The following is a 19,298-nucleotide window of genomic DNA, read 5'->3' as shown; positions in this document are numbered from 1 at the left end:
ACAACGAGAGGTAAAGACAGAGAATAAATAGTGCAAAAAGGAATAATGAGTGTTCATGTGTTCATGGACCGTTCAGAAATCTGATGGTGGAGGGGAAGAAGCTGTTCCTGAATCACTGAGTGTGGGTCTTCAGGCTCCTGTACCTCCTCCCTGATGGTAGTAACGAGAAGAGGGCATGTCCTTTATTCCCCTTGTTCTTTTATCATTTATTACCACTGTATCACACTTTTTCTTTCATCCTCTCTTCCCCTTCCTTCCTTCTCTGCACCTGAAAATCTTTGTTTTGCCTTTGACAAGTTCTGATGACAAGTCATTGACCTGAAACGTTAGCTCTGTTTGTCTCCCCACAGAAGCAGCTTGACCCACTGAGTATTTGCAGCCTTTTCTGTTTTCTTATCTCCAAAAATTGGCGTACCTTGGCTGTACCAGGGCAACGGGTCAAAACATAATTGCCATCTGCTACAGTATTGGGGCACAGGACAGCAGCTGATGGAGGAAGAGGCTGAAAGTACTGCTCTAACCCAATGAGTAACGCGATACTGTGACTTTGAAAGATGTTGTTAAGTTGGGGTGCTTTTCTCAATAAAGTATGAAGAATTCGCAAAACCACTTCTCACAGCCTCGTCACCGGCACAGCTGAGCCTTTGGGTGTTGTCACATTATCCTGTGGGTTATCAAATATTTGTTCAAATTAAATTTCAAGAATGAAGAGTGGCCTAACCATCTAATCAGGAAAAGTGACATTTTTAGAGAGGGCAGTATCCAACATTCATTGGATGGGTGCAGCCATTGGCAAGATGTTACTTTGAGACATTCACTGTGAGAACAGACTAACGCAGCACAGTATAACATCCCAAGGTGCTTTGCAGGAGCAGTTTGACTCTGAACCACACAGGGGACCTCAGGCCAGGGTCATAGAGTCACACAGCAGGGAAATAGGCCCTTTGGCCCAACTGGTCCATGCCCAGCAAGATGCCCATCTAAGCTAGTCCCTTTTGCCAGCATTTGGCCCGTAACCTTCTAAGTCTTTCCAATCCATGTACCTGTCCAACTGTCTTTTAAAAGTTATGATTGTGTCAGCCTCAACCACTTCCTCTGGCAGGGGACTAACTGTTCGATCTAAGTAGCAGATTTAAGGATTTTCTTAAAGTAGGAGAGAGGTGGAGGAGTTTAGGGGAAAAAGTCTGGAATTTCAAGCCATTTGGAAACTCCTTCTGGATTTACACTACCACATCCTGCTGCCTGTTAGGCTGTGAGTTTTGTGCCATTTGAGGTCTTAATCTTCATGTACCCTTTCTCTCAAAGCTGAAGGAGGAGGGTTGGTAGAGGGCCTTTGCCTCGTGGATGTTGAGTGAGGTCCATCCCTGGTTGTTTCAGTGTATGAGTCGAGGATGTCTGAGAGCTCGGCATCCAAACACACACAAACACAAGCATCATCTGCATACTGCAGCTTGGCTAATGAGCTTGAGCAACCTTGGCTCTGGAGTGTGGTCCCCAGGGGTTGAACAGTTTCTTATTTGTTCTGAAGATTAGTTTCCCTCCTGTTGGAGGTTAGTGGGAGGGGATGTGCAGTGCTGTGGTGAGAAGGTTTGAGGGAGGTCTTAGGGCAAAGATGTAGCCTTGTTTGAGATGAATCTATGTGGAGGTTGACTCTGTTGTAGGATCTTGGCTTGCATGCCATCATGAAGGAAAAGTAAGATGGCGGTGAATTTCTGTGGGCAGCCAAAATTGGGGATTGTGCTCCATACTCCCTTGTAGCTGATGGAGTTAAAAGCTTTTGCTGTGATGGAGAAATGTGGCAGCCATTTTACATAACAACCTGGTTTCACACCAGCAATGAAGTAATGACGTGTTGCTTCTGTTGAGGCACAAATAGTAACCACAGCACTGGGGAGAATTAATTTATTCTTTCTCACAATAGCACCACCAGATCATGACACCTGCTCTGATTAATGTCTCATCCAATTGTGACTGGTCTTGTCACTACAGTGAGGAGAGTCAGCCCGGTTACTTGGTGAACCCAGAGACAGACTTGAGGGCTGGGCTCAGCTGCCTGCTGCTGTCAGTATCAGCCTCCCACTGAAGAGTTAAACAAGGGTTCCCACTCACCACTGTATCCCTGTCAGCACCGACTGGAGTCCATAGAAGTGGACTTCCATCAGGCAAACTTCCCTCATGTTGCCTGAGCATCATGGAGTCTAAAACAGTTCAGCGCTCCCTCAGTACTGCCCCCCCACAGTGCGACCCTCCCTCAGTACTGCCCCCCCACAGTGCGACCCTCCCTCAGTACTGCCCCCCCACAGTGCGACCCTCCCTCAGTACTGCCCCCCCACAGTGCGACCCTCCCTCAGTACTGCCCCCCCACAGTGCGACCCTCCCTCAGTACTGACCCCCCGACAGTGTGACCCTCCCTCAGTACTGCCCCCCCACAGTGCGACCCTCCCTCAGTACTGCCCCCCCACAGTGCGACCCTCCCTCAGTACTGACCCCCCGACAGTGTGACCCTCCCTCAGTACTGCCCCCCCACAGTGCGACCCTCCCTCAGTACTGCCCCCCCACAGTGCGACCCTCCCTCAGTACTGACCCCCCGACAGTGTGACCCTCCCTCAGTACTGCCCCCCCGACAGTGTGACCCTCCCTCAGTACCTCCCATCCCACAGTGTGAGGCTCCCTCAAACTGCATTAGAACTGAGACGTCTGAAGCCAAATCTCAGGCAGGGTCAGGACAGCAGGTTGCCCTGACTGGGGGCACTGACCAAACTTACTGTGGTCAGCAGCAGGTGCACCCACACCTCAAGGACTGCAGTGGTCCGAGAAGGCTGCTCACACCACCTTCTCAAGGGCAACTAGAGATGGGCAATTAAATGCTGGCACCGCCTGCAGAACCCACATATCTTGAATGAATTTCACCAAAGATCAGCTGACGAGCGGAGGTGAGATCTTCCTGTTCTTGGATGCATCCTGTGTGGACCGGTTGCTTCCCCGCCAGTGGAGGTCCAGGGCTGTGGCGTTCTCAATCTGCCTCTGGCATCAGCTCACGTTGGTATGTTGTTCCACCAGATGAGCAGTGCGAATGCCTGAGCCAATTCTCGCACGGCTCCCGATTTCCTCCGACTTCACAAACCCGACCGTTTGCATTCTGCAGGTCCACCAGGGCTGATAGAACCGCCCATTGGAGATTTTGTACATAAGTCCACGATACTTCGGCCAAGGCACACTCCTGCTCTCGAGCTGTGAGACTCCATCTCCGGGAACCATGTCATTCACCACTCAAAGCTATTCAGGGCGCAAGGCCGGTTCCGTGATCCTGAGCGGCTCCTCTCGGACCCAAAGGACCAGTGTGGTCAGCGGGCCGGTGAAAACTCGCCGCGCCGTCAGCGTCTACGGCCAATCGTCCCGGGGCAGCCGCATCTCCACCGCTACCTATGGCTCCAACAAGGCCAGCAACTTCGGGGGCTTCTACTTGGGCAGCTTCAGCTCGGGGGTGCTGGGGCCCTTCTCCATCAACGAGAAGCAGACCATGCAGAACCTGAATGACCGCTTGGCCACCTACCTGGAGAAGGTGCGCTCTCTGGAGCAGTCCAACAGCCAGCTGGAGCGCCAGATCAGGGAGTTCTACGAGAAGAGGTCTCCTGCCTCCATCAAAGACCTGGGTGCCTACTGGAAAACCATCAACGACCTCCGAGCCCAGGTAAGTGAACCTCCAAACCCACAATTTCGACCAACTCACCATGGCGCCATCTCTGTAGCCCAGCGCCCAGACCATGTCAGGCTCCCCATCACCGCAAGGTCACATCTCCAAGGGTTGGCGCTGCCGTAAATTTGCGGGAGTAGATCCCGCAGACAGCAGTGGGAATCCAGGCAAGTTTGTAGGATTTGGTTGCGGGAACAGGACTGCCCTGGTTCTTTGTGGTAGCCACAGAATTTTAAGCATTGGTCAGAACAGTTTCACGGTACTGATAACTTGGGACTCCACCTCTTGGCCTGTGCACTCAGCACAGGGACATTTTTAAGAGGAAATGGCCATTCAGCCCCTCAAGTCTGACCCACCCCCCAATTGCCTTTGTGTTTTCTAGGAGCCATTCTGGAGGTTTCGGTTGCACACAAGGCCTAACCTGCACACAAGGGGTGAAGAGGGCGGGAAGAAGAGTCCCTAAAGGGACCATTAACATCCCCTCCAAAAGAGGGAACATTCTCGTTCCAGATTCCTTCCTTCCCAACACCCCTCCCTCCTTCTGATTTCCTGTCCAATTCCACCCTTCCATCCATCAGTCCCACTTTCCTCCTCCTCCCCTCCAGAGCCCCGCTGAAGAGCTCGGATGGTACAGTGTAATGTTAAACCAGTGGCTGGCACAAACAGTACACGGCAGGTAGTCCCAGCAACCCAGGTTCAGTCCTGACCTCCAGTGCTGTGGGGAGTTGCATGTTCTCCCTGTGACTGTGTGGGTTTCCTCCACGTACTCCAGTTTCCTCCCACATCCCAGAGATGTGCAGGTTGGCGGGTGAATTGGCTGTACGTTGCTCCAGTCCAGCTGGGTGGTTGGAAAATCAGGGGAAGTCAATGGTGAGAATAGGTTACAAAGTCAAAGTCGAGTTTATTGTCATCTGCACAAGTCCGTGTGTGTACAGGTGCAATGAAAAACTTACTTGCAGCAGCATCACAGGCACATAGCATCAGATAAGCAGCATTCACAAAAAAAACATAAATTATACAGAATTATACAAGAAAGGACACAATTAGAACAAAAAAACAAAGTCCATTTTGGTGCAAAGTGATCACCATAGGCGGCACGGTAGTGTAGCGGTTAGCGCCACGTTATTACAGGCCAGCGATCGGGGTTTGATTCCCGTCGCTGTCTGTAAGGAGTTTGTACGTTCTCCCGTGTCTGCGTGGGTTTCCTCCGGGTGCTCTGGTTTCCTCCCACATTCCAAAGACGTACGGGTAGATTAATTTGGGTTTAAAAATGGGCGGCGTGGACTCGGGCTGGAAGGGCCTGTTACCACGCTGTAAATAAAATTTAAAAAAAAATAAACTGTAGTGATTAGGGTTGTGCTGGTTGGTTCAAGAACCAAATGGTTGAAGGGCTGTTCCTGAACCTGGTGGTGTGGGACTTCAGGCTTCTGTATCTCCTGCCCGATGGTAGCTGTGAGAAGATGGCATGACCTGGATGGTGGGGATCTTTGATGAAGGTGATGCAGGGAAATAAGTGGAGGAATGGGACTGATTGGAATGCTGTAAGAGCTGGCATTAAATTGATGAGCTGAAAGGCCTTTTCCTACGTCAACAAAAACCTGAAAAATGAAATACAAGGAAAACATTCTGTAAATATAGACTGAAAGTGACAAGATCTAGGGCTGATTGTCTAGATTCACAAGCCTCAGACAGTCTGACCCACTGAAAGTCTTAACCTTGGGATTTTCAGGAGTTGCTTTGTGCTATACAACCTCCAAAGGACACATCTCCATTGCAAGCAACTTGATCTATTTTCACAGCTTTACTGAGAAACCAATGTTTACAAGCTGGTAACTTGATTATGTTCGATGCTTGCTTGAAAGCTAATTTTCAATTTCCATCTGGAGAGATACAGTGGGAAGATATCATCACCCCTGACTCCAGTCACTGAACAAGCTCTCCAAATGTTCAAGTGGTAACACCAAAGCACAGCACGCAGCCCTCTCTCCATGTTTCTGCTGCACCTTCCCTCCTCCTGCCTTCCTCGTCTTCCCCCATCCCCAACCCCTGTTCCTCTCTCTCCTTTGTTTATTCAGCTTCTCTTTAAACCTGTCTCTACCATTCCCCTGACCCCTGTCCACAGGCACATGTTCCACAGTGCTCCCCTCTCTCCAGGTACGTTCCTCCTGTTTTATATTCTCTGCTGTTAGTTCTCCGCTGTTTTATATTTGTGGCTTTTGGTTCTGGAACAAATGAAATGTTTTTGTATTTTACAGATCAATGCTGCCTCGCTGGCTAATGCCAAGGTCTTGCTGCAGATTGACAACGCGAAACTGGCTGCAGACGATTTTAAAACCAAGTGAGTCGATGGGAAGCATGCAGACACCTTGTGATTAGCATTAACTGTGCAGTGCTTCACCAATTCTCTCACAGAAGGCTGACTGTAATAACCACAATGGAGGTGCTTGGGTACTTCCCTATCAGTGACCACACAGCAGGGAGTGACGGGTAGGTTCAGGGGGGTGGGGGTGAGAGCATTGTTTGAAGAGCCAGGCCCTGCTGCCCTGTGAACCTAGTGTTGGTTGGTTAGCTTTTCTTCATGGAACATTACAGCACAGTACAGGCCCTTCAGCCCACAATGTTGTGCTGACATTGTATCCTGCTCTAATATCTATCTAACCCTTCCCTCCCACATAGCCCTCCATGTTTATATCATCCAGGTGCCTAGCTAAGAGTCTCTTAAATGTCCCTAATGTATCTGCCCCACAACGTCTGCCGGCAGTGTGTTCCACGCACCCACCACTCTCTGTGTAAAAAAACTTACTCCTGACTTCCCCCCTATACCTTCCTCCAATCACCTTAAAATTATGTCCCCTCGTGTTAGCCATTGTCGCCCTGGGAAAAAATCTCTGACTGTCCACTCGATCTGTGCCTCTTATCATCTTGTGCACCTCTATCAAATCACCTCTCATCCTCCTTCGCTCCAAAGAGAAAAGCCCGAGCTCACTCAACCTATCCTCATAAGACATGCTCTCCAATCCAGGCAACATCCTGGTAAATCTCCTCTGCACCCTCTCTAAAGCTTCCACATCCTTCCTATAATGAAGTGACCAGAACTGAACACAATACTCCAATTGTGGTCTAACCAGAGATTTACAGAGCTGAAACATTACCTCGTGGCTCTTGAACTCAATAACCCGACTAATGAAGGCCAATACACCATACGCCTTCTTAACAACCCTATCGACCTGCACAGCAAGACCCCAAGATCCCTCTGTTCCTCCACACTGATAAGAGTTCTGCCATTAACCTTGTATTCTGCCTTCAAATTTGATCTTCCAAAGTGTATCACTGCACACTTTTCCAGGTTGAACTCCATCTGCCACTTCTCAGCCCAACTCTGCATCCTATCAACGTCCTGTTGTAATCTACAGCAACCTTCTATACTATCCACAACACCACCAACCTTTGTGTCATCAGCAAACTTACTAACCCACCCTTCCACATCCTCATCCAAGTCATTTATAAAAATCACAAAGAGCAGGGGTCCCAGAACAGATCCCTGTGGAACACCACTGATCACCGACCTCCAGGCAGAAAATGCTCCATCTACCACCACCCTCTGTCTTCTATGGGTGAGTCAATTCTTAATCCACACAGCCAAGTTTCCCTGGATCCCATGCCTCCTGACCTTCTAAATGAGCCTTATGAAATCCATGTACACCACATCCACTGCTCTACCTTCATCAATGTGCTTTGTCACATCCTCAAAGAATTAAATCAGACTTGTGAGGCATGACCTACCCCTCACAAAGCCATGACGACAGTCCTTAATCGGCCTATTCTTCTCCAAATGCCCATAAATCCTACCTCTAAAAATCTTCTCCAGTAATTTGCCCACCACTGAAGTAAGACTCACTGGTCTGTAATTCCCCGGGTTATCCCTACTCCCTTTCTTGATCAAAGGAATAACATTTACCACCCTCCATCATCTGGCACTGCTCCTGTGGCCAGTGAGGACACAAAGATCATCGCTAAAGGTGCAGCAATCTCTTCCCTTGCTTCTCATAATAACCTTGGATATATCCCGTCCAGCCCCGGTGACTAATCTATCCTAATGTTTTTCAAAAGTTCCAGCACATCCTCTTTCCTCACGTCGACATGCTCTAGCAATTCAGCCTGTTGTACGCCATCCTCACAAACATCAAGGTTTCTCTCACTGGTGAATACTGAAGCAAAGTATTCATTCAGGACCTTCCCTACCTCTTCCGACTCCAGGCACATGTTTCCTCTTTTATCCCATCTAGCATGGACCTGCTGTCCTATCAGCATTGCCAAAGCATAAGAGCTGGGAACAAATGTGACCAGCTAAATTTTCAATCCAGATCACCTGCTCCCATCTACTAAACCAGCTCAGCCTCCCAACTGAGTACCTTTAATACCCTTGGGTGTACAGCCCTCTATGCTCCATCCATGCTGTTGATACACATGGGTAAAAGCAGGGGCCGTGACACTCAGAAATATCAATTTGTCACATTCAACGAACCAGTGTTCATTTCCTTCCTCCTTACTCGCCATCTCCAATATTCAATCCATTGCCAAATGTCACAGTGTCAGGTGCATGGACCTGTACTTCTGGTTCCCATCTCCTGAACCTCATGAAGTTTCTTCTAGAGGTCCACATTGACAACATGCATAGACATTCTCTGGTTTGCCCATTAACAATCTTCTAAAAAAGCTTAACTCAACTTTGTCAGACATATATTATGGCCCAATGTCACGTGACTACAAAGTCAGCCAAGGGCCGGAAAGGGGTGGGGGTGCGGAATGATCAGAGGCCCTCAGAAAGTAACGTGATTGGCAGTGGCCACACTGAAACTAACCAGCAGGCTCTTTTCTTTCTTCCCAACCCTGTAGGTACGAGTCAGAGCTGGCCATCAGGCGCGGAGTGGAGATGGACATCAGTGGGCTGCGCAAAGTCCTGGATGAATTGACCATTGCAAGAGGTGATCTGGAGTCACAAATAGAAGCAATGAGAGAAGAACTAATTTACTCCAAGAAGAACCACGAGGAAGTGAGTGGCAGACAAGCAAACTATAAAAATGTTGATATGAGCTTGTGACATTTAACTTAATCATAGTGTGATGTGAGCTTTGTGGTGAAGCAGAGTGTCTGATTGTTTGAGGCATTAGGAATCAGCAGTAACAAGGCCACATTAAGAGTGATTGGATTTCCCTCCCCGGTGGACATTCGTGACCCAGTTTTCAGAAAATGCTTCCCTGCCCACCCTACAAAAGCAAAACTCTTTGACCCCACCCCTGTCCATTAACTCAAATTCCCCCTCTGTTCCACTGGCTCCTTCCACTAACAATATCCTTCTGTATCCCCCCTCAGCCAGTAGCTCAATATCCTTCTGCTGGCTCCCCGCTGCAATAACTCAATGACCCTCTCCACACCCTCACCCTAATAACTTCATATTCTCTTTGAAACAGTGAGACGAAAGTTGCTGTCAATGTTCCGGTGGTGCCTGGGCCAAGGTCAAGTGGTGAACTGAACTACCCAATGGTTTTCTTCTTTTCAAGTCCAGAGGCATTATGCTGATGGATTTAATTGTCTATTCATTGTCTCCCAGAATCTCTCTCCTGCTCTGACACCTCACTACGTTTCCATTTGGCAAAATCCACGTCTGCCTAATGCCATAAACTAACAGTCAATCAAATGTGCCGGCTCTCTGCCAATGACAAGCTCACTGAGACTCCTTTGCATTGATATTCCCCATTCAACACTCCTTCCAATCTGCAAAATTGTGTCAGCTGTAACACCTTATCCTATGAGAAGGAAGGCTTGATACTCATTTTTCGGAATCTCTCTTTTCTCTCTTTGTTAGGAGTTGAAATCTCTCCGCAGTCAGCTTCGTGGCACAGTGACGGTGGATGTTGATGCTGCTCCAGGTGAGGATCTGACCAAAGTCCTGGCTGAAATGAGAGAAAAGTACGAACTAATGGCAGCCAAGAACCAGAAGGAGGCGGAGTCCTGGTTCAAGGAACAGGTAATTGGAATGCCGCTTAGACTTGCTGGTGTGATTGTACAGTGGGAATCTGTAAAATAATCCTTCATGAATAAGGTTTGATAAAATTTGGAAGGTGAGCAGTCTAAGAATAGTTGAAGAGTTTGTGGCTTCTGTGAAAAACATAGGTGGTGTGAACCTGTACACTCCTTCCTGGTAACGGTGACCACAACTTGCATCTTGCATCATTAATGTCACAAAAACTTCCGAGGTGCTTCAAAGGAACTTAATTAAGGAAAATTTGACATCATCCCTCAAAAAAAAGTATTAGCAAAGGCGGCCAAAAGCTCAATCAAAGAGGTTTTAAGGAGCATCTTCTGGGAGGGGGACACCAATGGAAAGACGTATGAAGAGAATCCAGAGTTTTGGTGTCCTGCAGTTGAAACAACAGGCAGCAACGGCAGGACAATGGAGCAGGGTGAGCAAGAGGTAAGGGTCAGTCACCTGCCCCCCCCCCAACTGAGTCTGAACACACAGCACTCCATTCATTTGTCCAAGATCCATCGCTGGGTCACCTTGCAGCAGACACCTTTATCCATTTATAGAATGTCTTTTAAGTGAGGGAATCAAATCTAAATAAGCTGTAAATCAGAAAAAAAAGACACAGGAAATTCTGGAAACAGTCAACAAGGTCTGGTATCTGTGGAGGGAGAAACAGAATTAATGTTTCAGGCTTGATGAAAGGTCATTGGTCTGAAATATTATCCCTGCTTCTCTCTCCATGGATCCTGCCTAACACGTTGAGTATTTCCAGCGTGTTCTGTTTAATTTCCCATTTCCAGCACCTGCAGTATTTTGTCTTTGAATTAGTGTTTCAGGATGATGTTTCATCAGAACTTCTTTGTTTACCTTCATCGTGACTTCATCATGTAGTGAGCACATTTAGTTACTCCTCCCCCCCACACCACCACCCAGTAATCTAGCCACGGTCAGGGGTGGGGTGGTGGGTCCTTGTTTTACTTATGCTCTGGCAATGCCAGCATTTATTGCCTACCCCAATTGCCCCTGAATTGAGGAGGCAGTTAAGAGCCAACCATTGGTGGGGCTGGAGTCACTTATTGCCCAGGGTGAGGATGGCAGATTCCCTCCCCCGAATTACATTAATGAACCAGATGGGTTTTTATGAAAAGCTGGTAGTTTTGTTGTCACCATTACTGAGTCTGGTCTTTTGGCTCCAGGTTTATTTAATTGCATGTATTTAATTTCCCAGCTTTCCAATGCTAGGATTCAAGCTTGTACCTCTGCATCTGTGGTCCAGGACTCCGGCAGCAAATCCAGTCACTGACCACTTGACCCCTGTAGTGATCATTACCCATGACGATGTCCGGACATTTTGGTGAAATAATTACATTTGCAGAGTTATAATTAGAGATGATTACAGCCAACCCCAATGTCACCTTAGTCTTACAGTTTCAGACTGCTTATGTGTAATGTTTTATTACAGTCGGCGACTCTCAGTCAGACGATGACCACCAGCTCCCAGCTGGTGCAGACGGAGAAGGAGCAGCTCACTGAACACAGACGCAAAATGCAGTTGGTGGAGATCGACCTTCAGACACTGATAAGTGTGGTGAGTGGGGCAGGAGGTTTAGACCTTGGTAATTTACACCGCCTCTCCGCGCAGTCCCAGCATGCACCGACAGGATTACTGACTGTCAACCTCTAAATGCAGAAATCATCCTTGGAAGCCAACCTGCAGGAGACAGAAGATCGCTACGCTGAGCAGCTGTTCCACCTTCAGGACCTTCTCAGTCAGCGCGAGGCAGAGTTGTCCAGGATCCTGGCAGACTCGCAGAGGCAGTGCCAAGAGTATGCACAGCTCCTGGACATCAAAACCAGACTGGAGATGGAGATTGCCACGTACCGTCGCCTCCTGGATGGAGAGGATGTCAGGTGGGGCAATCACCAAATCTTCAATCATCACTCAACACCCACATGATCTCTCTTCCTTCCCCTCTCTTCCCCTTCCCCAAGGCTTCACTAACCCAAGTTTTCTGCAAATGTTAGAAGTAATTTTGGGTAAAACCAGACACCAAGTGGATCTTCACCAACAAGACAGCTTGTTTGACCTACAGACAGGAGCAGTAGGCCACTCGGCCCCTCTAGCCTGTCTGGAACTCAATGAGATCATGGCTGATCTGACTGCAACGTCAACTCCTCATCTCTGTGGTAACCTCTCACGCCCTGAGAACATAGAACAGTACAGCATAGGAACAGGCCCTTCGGCCCACAATATCTGTGCTGACCACAATGATAACTTAAACTGCATATCTGCCTGCACGTGGTCTGCACCCTCCTACTTCCTACCTGTACATGTGCCTGATGAAATGTACCTTAAACATTGCTGTTGTTGTCTATTTACCTCTCCCTTGAAAATAATGGCAGACTCTGCCTCCACTGTGCTTTGAGAAAGAGAGTTCCACAGACTCACCACTACCTGAGAGGAATAATTTCACCCCTTTAATGCCTTGGTTGGACCACTCCTTAAACAGTGACTCCCTACTTCTACTTTCTGCCACAGCAGGAACTATCTCCTCCACACCGTCCCAGAAAGAACCCTTCAGGATCTTGTGTTTTGTTCAAGTCCTCTCTCTTTCCCCTGGCCTCTGCTCTCGTTTGGCCTGACTGTAATCCGAAACCCCAGCGGCCTCCACCACTGACTGGACGCAATGTGTGTGCAGTGGTTTACGTTAACTCTCCAGCCCACTGCCACTGAAGGTGTTGGCGGTGCTGGCTGGCACACAGGGGCACATTTTAGGGACAACGGAGGGGACCCACACGTTCTCAGTCCTCGATGGCCTGGAGAACAAGAATGTCCCGGACCCACACAGGGAAAGGGGTCCACCAGCCCACCTCCTCCTCCTTCGGATCTACCTCCTGGAGCAAGTGGTGCCACACTGATGTCCCGTCCCGTTCCCCAGCAAAGCCTCAGTAAGATGAGTGCTGAGACTCTTTTTAGGACTACATTTGGCAAGCGGTAGAGCATTCAGCTGCTTCAGGGGCAACGAATTTCCCCTCAGGATTGGCTGCATTCCTGACCCTAGCATTTATGTCACTCTTTCTGTTTCATTAGAGGGTATCTCCTGACATCAGCCTCCAATGCACACCCTTGAACTGCTCATCACCAACCTTCATTCTTCAGAGAATTTTAATTGATCAGTTGCTTTTCCTTTGGTGCCCAATTGTTAATCTATTTGTCTCCACCAGCTATTCAACGGAAATCAAAACCATAGAAACCATCAGAGGTAAGCACTGTTGCTGTGTCACTAGTAAAGTATAAACTATGCAGAATGCTCTTAACAAGAGTATGTTACTGAGTTTGACAAAACTTTCCCCTGGAGGGATGGGCGAGTGGGTGGTGGAAAGAAGGCTGTCTTCAGGCTCATCTTGTCCCCTCTGGGGTGTGTATTGTTCCTCAGTGTCCTCATACCCGCCTCTGTAAACTGGGAATGAGCTACATGCTCCAAACCAGTTAGGTCCAAGGGTGCAATTAGAGAATAGCGATCTGCACGCACGTGATCTTCTGACCAACATTGGGAGGAGCTCTCACCAGGCGCTCAGAGGTCTGATCCTACCCCTTCTTAACCAACGGACTTAATGACTAATTAACAGCAGGACAAAATGAGTGAATTAAAATGAAATCAATACAGAAAAAGACTGAAAAAGATTGCATTTAGAGGTAAAACAAAATGCGAGAAGGAAAAAGAAAGAAAATATTTAGAATATGTAAATTCCAATATTTGAAAATATCTGAGAGATTTTTCTGTCTGAAGGAATGAGGCTTCATTTTGATGTATCACTCTCTGGGTAGGGACAGTTGGTCCATAACAGTCTTCCCGTTGATAGAAGGATACTTCCTGGATTAATTGACATACTTAACCTTTTGTATTGAATCTGATTGTTAATTAATGGGAAAATGCAGCAAGTATGAAAAAATAAAATGTGTAGCAGAGCTCAAGAGGTAAACATGGACAAGTTCCAGAGCTCTGCCAATGCTGCCACCCCTGAACAAGCTCCTGGTCTGTGATTGAATATCATGTGCACTGGTATGTTTGCAGTGATGTTAGGCACCTTATCTCCATCACCACTGCTGTTGTCCATCCATCAGAGTCTGTATAAAGAAAACTAACCCAGCAGACAAGAGTTTTCAGATATCTGATGTTGCATCTTTAGATTATCTCCAGGAGGCTCCTTCTGAGACACTGACCCAGACAGCCCCTAGTTTCATCACTGCACAAGCTGTGATGGTTCATCTCACTTGAAACAGCAGTTGGAACACTACAATCAGCCCTCGTAAAGGGTAGGGAGAAATCAGTCAACATTAGCAGCCCTGACCTCAGTGGCTAGCTCTCCCACCTCTCAGGCAGGAGATTGAGGATTCATCTTCCACCACTCCTGGCAGCACTTTGGTGGGGCACTGAGGGTCTGCTGCACTGGTGGAGCTGCCATCTTTCTAATCAGACATTGAGCTCATCTGTCCTCTCATGTAGGCAATGAGCCATGATACTTTTCTCCCCAGTGTCCTGGCCACAGATCTAAACAGATTAGACGATTATGTTTCACATTGCAGCTTGTGAGATTTTGCTGTCCATAAGCTGGCTGTAGCATTTCTTACATCACCACATTTCCAAAGTATTTAGAAACATAGAAACATAGAAAACCTACAGCACAATTCAGGCCCTTTGGCCCACAAAGCTGTGCCGAACATATCCCTACCTTAGAAATTACTAAGCTTACCCATAGCCCTCTATTTTTCTCAGCTCCATGCACCTATCCAAAAGTCTCTTAAAAGACCCTATCGCATCCGCCTCCATCACCGTTGCCGGCAGCCCATTCCATGCACTCACCACTCCCTGAGTCAAAAACTTACCCCTGACATCTCCTCTATACCTGCTCCCCAGCACCTTAAACCTGTGTCCTCTTGTGGCCACCATTTCAGCCCTGGGGAAAAGCCTCTGATTATCCACATGATCGATGCCTCTCATCATCTTATACTCCTCTATCAGGTCCCCCCCATCCTCCGTCGCTCCAAGGAGAAAAGTTCGAGTTCACTCAACCTGTTTTCATAAGACATGCTTCCCAATCCAGGCAACATCCTTGTAAATCTCCTCTGCACCCTTTCTATGGCTTCCACATCCTTCCTGTAGTGAGGTGGCCAGAACTGAGCACAGTACTCCAAGTGGGGTCTGACCAGGGTCCTATATAGCTGCAACAATACCTCATGGCTCCTAAATTCAATTCCACGATTGATGAAGGACGATACACCATATGCCTTCTTCACCACAGAGTCAACCTGCGCAGCCGCTTTGAGCACCCTATGGACTCCAAGATCCCTCTGATCCTCCACACTGCCAAGGGTCTTACCATTAAAACTATATTCTGCCATCATATTTGACCTACCAAAATGAACCACTTCACACATCTGGGTTGAACTCCATCTGCCACTTCTCAGCTCAGTTTTGCATCCTATCTATGTCCCGCTGTAACCTCTGACAGCCCTCCACACTATCCACAGCACCCCCAACCTTTGTGTCATCAGCAAACCTACTAACCCATCCCTCCACTTCCTCATCTAGGTCGTTTATAAAAATCACAAAGAGTAAGAGAATGTTCATAAATCCTGCCTCTCAGGATTTTGTCCATCAACTTACCAACCACTGAAGTAAGACTCACTGGTCTATCATTTCCTGGGCTATCTCTACTCCCTTTCTTGAATAAGGGAACCAAATCCGCAACCCTCCAATCCTCCAGAACCTCTCCTGTCCCCATCGATGATGCAAAGATCATTGCCAGAGGCTCCGCAATCTCCTCCCTCGCCTCCCACAGCAGCCTGGGGTACATCTCATCCGGCCCTGGCGACTTATCCAACTTGATGCCTTCCAAAAGCTCCAGCACATCCTCTTTCTTAATATCTACATGCTCAAGCTTTTCAGCCTGCTGCAAGTCCCTACTACATTCACCGAGATCTTTTTCCATAGTGAATACTGATGTAAAGTATTCATTAAGTACCTCCGCTATTTCTTCCGGATCCATATACATTTTCCCACTGTTACACTTGTTAGGTCTTATTCTTTCGCGTCTTATCCTCTTGCTCTTCACATACTTGTAGAATGCCTTGGGGTTTCCCTTAATCCTGCCTGCCAAGGCCTTCTCACGTCCCCTTCTGGCTCTCCTAATTTCCATCTTGAGCTACTTCCTCTTAGCCTTATACTCTTCCAGATCTCTAACGTTATCTAGCCCTCTGAACCTTTTGTAAGCTTTTCTTTTTGACTAGATTTATTATAGCCTTTGTACACCATGGTTCCTGTATCCTATCGTAACTTCCCTGTCTCATTGGAACATGCCTATGCAGAACTCCACACAAATATCCCCTGAACATTTGCCACATTTCTTCTGTAATTTTCCCTGAGAACAACTGTTCCCAATTTTTCCTGCCTGAGAGCCTTGTAATTCCCCTTACTCCAATTAAACGCCTTTCTAATCTGTCTGTTCCTATCTCTCTCCAATGCTATTGTAAAGGAGATAGAATTATGATCACTATCTCCAAAATGCTCTCCCACTGGGAGATCTGACACCTGACCAGGTTCATTTCCCAATACCAAATCAAGCACGACCTCTCCTCTTGTAGGCTTATCTACATATTGTGTCAATAAACCTTCCTGAACACACTTAACAAACTCCACCCCATCTAAACCCCTTGCTCTAGGGAGATGCCAATTGATATTTGGAAAATTAAAATCTCCCATCACGACAACTCTGCTTTTATCACACCTTTCCAAGATCTGTTTCCCTATCTGCTCCTCGATATCCCTGTTACTATTGGGTGGCCTATAAAAAACAACCAGTAAAGTTATTGACCCCTTCCTGTTCCTAACCTCCACCCGCAGAGACTCTGTAGCTAATCCCCCCATGATGTCCACCTTTTCTGTAGCCGTGACGCTATCTTTGATCAACAGTGCCATGCACCCACCTCTTTTGCCTCCCTCCCTGTCCTTTCTGAAACATCTAAAACCTGGCACTTGAAGTAACCATTCCAGTCCTGGAGCCATCCAAGTCTCTGTAATGGCCACCACATCGTAGCTCCAAGTATTGATCCAAGCTCTAAGCTCATCTGCCTTGTTCACAATACTCCTTGTGTTAAAATAGACACATCTCAAACCGTCTGTCTGAGCGTGTCCCTTCTCTATCACCGGCCTATCCTCCCTCTCATACTGTCTACAAACTTTCTCTATTTGAGAGCCAAACGCCTCTTCCCCAGTCTCTTCAGTTCCGTTCCCACCCCCCAACAATTCTAGTTTAAACTCTCCCCAGTAGCCTTAGCAAACCTCCCCACCAGGATATTGGTCCCCCTAGGATTTCTTTGACTATATGTCCCAAAAGTGTGCAAGGTGCTGTGGAAACACAAGCCTTTCTGTTTGCTTATTTTGAACTGTTTCCACGTTTATTTCTTACAGAACCGGAAGTGGTGACCACCAAGAAGGTTGTAACCATTACTGAAACACTCGTCGATGGGAAGGTCGTTGAGTCTCATCAGGAAGTTAAAGTAGCTACTACTTAACCAACCTCTTCTTACCCAGTTGTGATCTCTATAATCCTCAGAAGACATAAACTCCATTAGCCAACAGATAATGTTTTCTTCTTTGGAATTCTGCTGGCCTTAAATAAAGTAGTTTCTAGTGATTCATTAAACACTTGTCTGATTGATGTCAGTGGGTTGTGATTACTGCAATGATCTGATGAAGCCAGCATGAACAGGATAACTGGATTGGAAGGGTATGGAGTCAAGTTTAAGTTTATCATCATAGACACACATACCCAGGGTATAAATGACATGAAAATTAGCTTTTTGCAGCAGCAGCTCAGTACGTTACAAATATAAGTTGACATAAACTTAAATTCAGATAAATTGTACATAACTTACATGACAAAATAAATATTACGACACCGGTGCAGGTAGAGAAAGAGAAAGAAATGGAGTCTGGGGTAGTGTTGGGGTTTTTCAGGTGGGTTCAAGAACCTGACAGCAGTGGGGAAGAAGCTGTTGTTGAACCTTGAGGTGTGGGTCTTCAGGCTCCTCTACCTCCTGCCTGATGGCATCGAGAAGAGGGCACGGCCCGGATGGAGGGGGTCCCTGATGATGGATGTTGCCTTCCTGAGACAACACGGAAACAAAAACCTTTTGGCCCAACAGGTCCATTAGTTGCCCAGTTATGGTTTCCACCTCCATTCTGCAGGGAGTTTCCTACCTGCAACAGTGCAGCAGTAAAGCCGACGCATGGAGACTCAGTGCTCAGGCTAAAGCTGGTTCAGTTCAAACTTAATGCTCTCCCTCCCTGTTGAGTTGGGGAAAGGCTGCAGAGCTTTGGCTGAGCAGCTCAAGTATGTGGATAGCCTTGCAGCACTTCTTCAGCACTGGGGTAAAGGGTGAGGGAATAGTATTGGTCAGCGATGCCCCCATACCTCAACAAATTATACCACAGGATCCTTCACTGAGATGCCACCTGGAGTATGAAAGGCCAGGGGTGAGGTGACAGTGACAACACTACTGACCCCCACGGTTGGATGATAGCATTGCCTATTAGGTTGGAAGCTACACCACTGTCAATCAAGTTTTGGCTCCACCCCATTAGGTAAACACCTTTGTCTTGCTGGACCACTCAGAGTGGTCTGTGCGAGCACCTTTGTTCCTGGGCACATCTACTATTGGCCCATTTAAAACACCTTTGTCCTTGCTGGGCTACCCAGCCTCCCAGCAGCATAAAAGTGCTGCAAGTTTGGTTTTCTCTCTCTTTTTCTGTCTCCGAGGATGTTGAGGTAAACTGTGCACTACTTCAGTGCAGTTAGTTAAGGACTCCCGAGAACAAAGAGCCAACGTTTGTCCAGGATCAGGGTGTCCAGACATTGTACTGTTTATTCCTGGATCACTTGTACCCTGTTATTGTGTGTGTGTGTGTGTGTGTGTGTGTGTGTGTGTGTGTGTGTGTGTGTGTGTGTGTGTGTGTGTGTGTGTGTGTGTGTGTGTGTGTGTGTGTGCGCGCGTGCACCTCACCCTCTGTCACGATTTCCATCCACATTCGTGATCTCCTGCTTGAGAGTGTGTGAGTGCATCTGTTCCCATTCATTCTGTCCCCGCATTTGCCTTTGTTAGTAAACCACTTTTAAATTACAAAGGCTGTGTGTCCAGACCTTTATCTTTAAGATACCAAAAGAACCTTTCTCACATCACCTCAGATCAATATTTCACCTGAGACAGCACTTCCAACAGCACAGCGCTCCCTGAAACTACATTGGCACATCAGCCTAGATTGTATAATCATGTCTGGAGCAGGACCTACGGAATAAACTGGACTGGGTGTGACTCCCACTGTTTACACTGACCATGCCTATCATGGGCAACTCCCTAAAGTGGACAAACCTTGCAAAGTATTTGCCACCAAAGTGCCTCTGTCAACACATAAAAATACAAGAACTTAAGAATTAGGAGCAGGAGGAGGCCATCTGGCCCGTCGAGCCTGCTCCGCCATTCATTAAGATCATGGCTGATCTGGCCGTGGACTC

At 47.5% G+C, this 19,298-nt stretch overlaps 1 protein-coding gene across 1 annotated transcript; it reads left to right on the top strand.

Annotated features, from left to right (window-relative positions):
• Nucleotides 1–3,046: 3,046 nt before the first annotated feature.
• LOC127582940 (keratin, type I cytoskeletal 19-like) lies at nucleotides 3,047–17,429 on the top strand. The gene is made up of 8 exons (XM_052038596.1): nucleotides 3,047–3,691; nucleotides 5,950–6,032; nucleotides 8,591–8,747; nucleotides 9,561–9,722; nucleotides 11,185–11,310; nucleotides 11,413–11,633; nucleotides 12,948–12,985; nucleotides 17,195–17,429. The coding sequence occupies exons 1-8, from the start codon at nucleotides 3,257–3,259 to the stop codon at nucleotides 17,296–17,298; spliced, it is 1,326 nt and encodes a 441-aa protein (XP_051894556.1). The 5' UTR covers nucleotides 3,047–3,256; the 3' UTR covers nucleotides 17,299–17,429.
• Nucleotides 17,430–19,298: the final 1,869 nt, after the last annotated feature.

This window comes from Pristis pectinata, chromosome 25 (genome assembly GCF_009764475.1).
Source record: "Pristis pectinata isolate sPriPec2 chromosome 25, sPriPec2.1.pri, whole genome shotgun sequence".
NCBI lineage: Eukaryota > Metazoa > Chordata > Chondrichthyes > Rhinopristiformes > Pristidae > Pristis > Pristis pectinata.
This window is presented reverse-complemented; position numbering and strand designations above follow the sequence as displayed.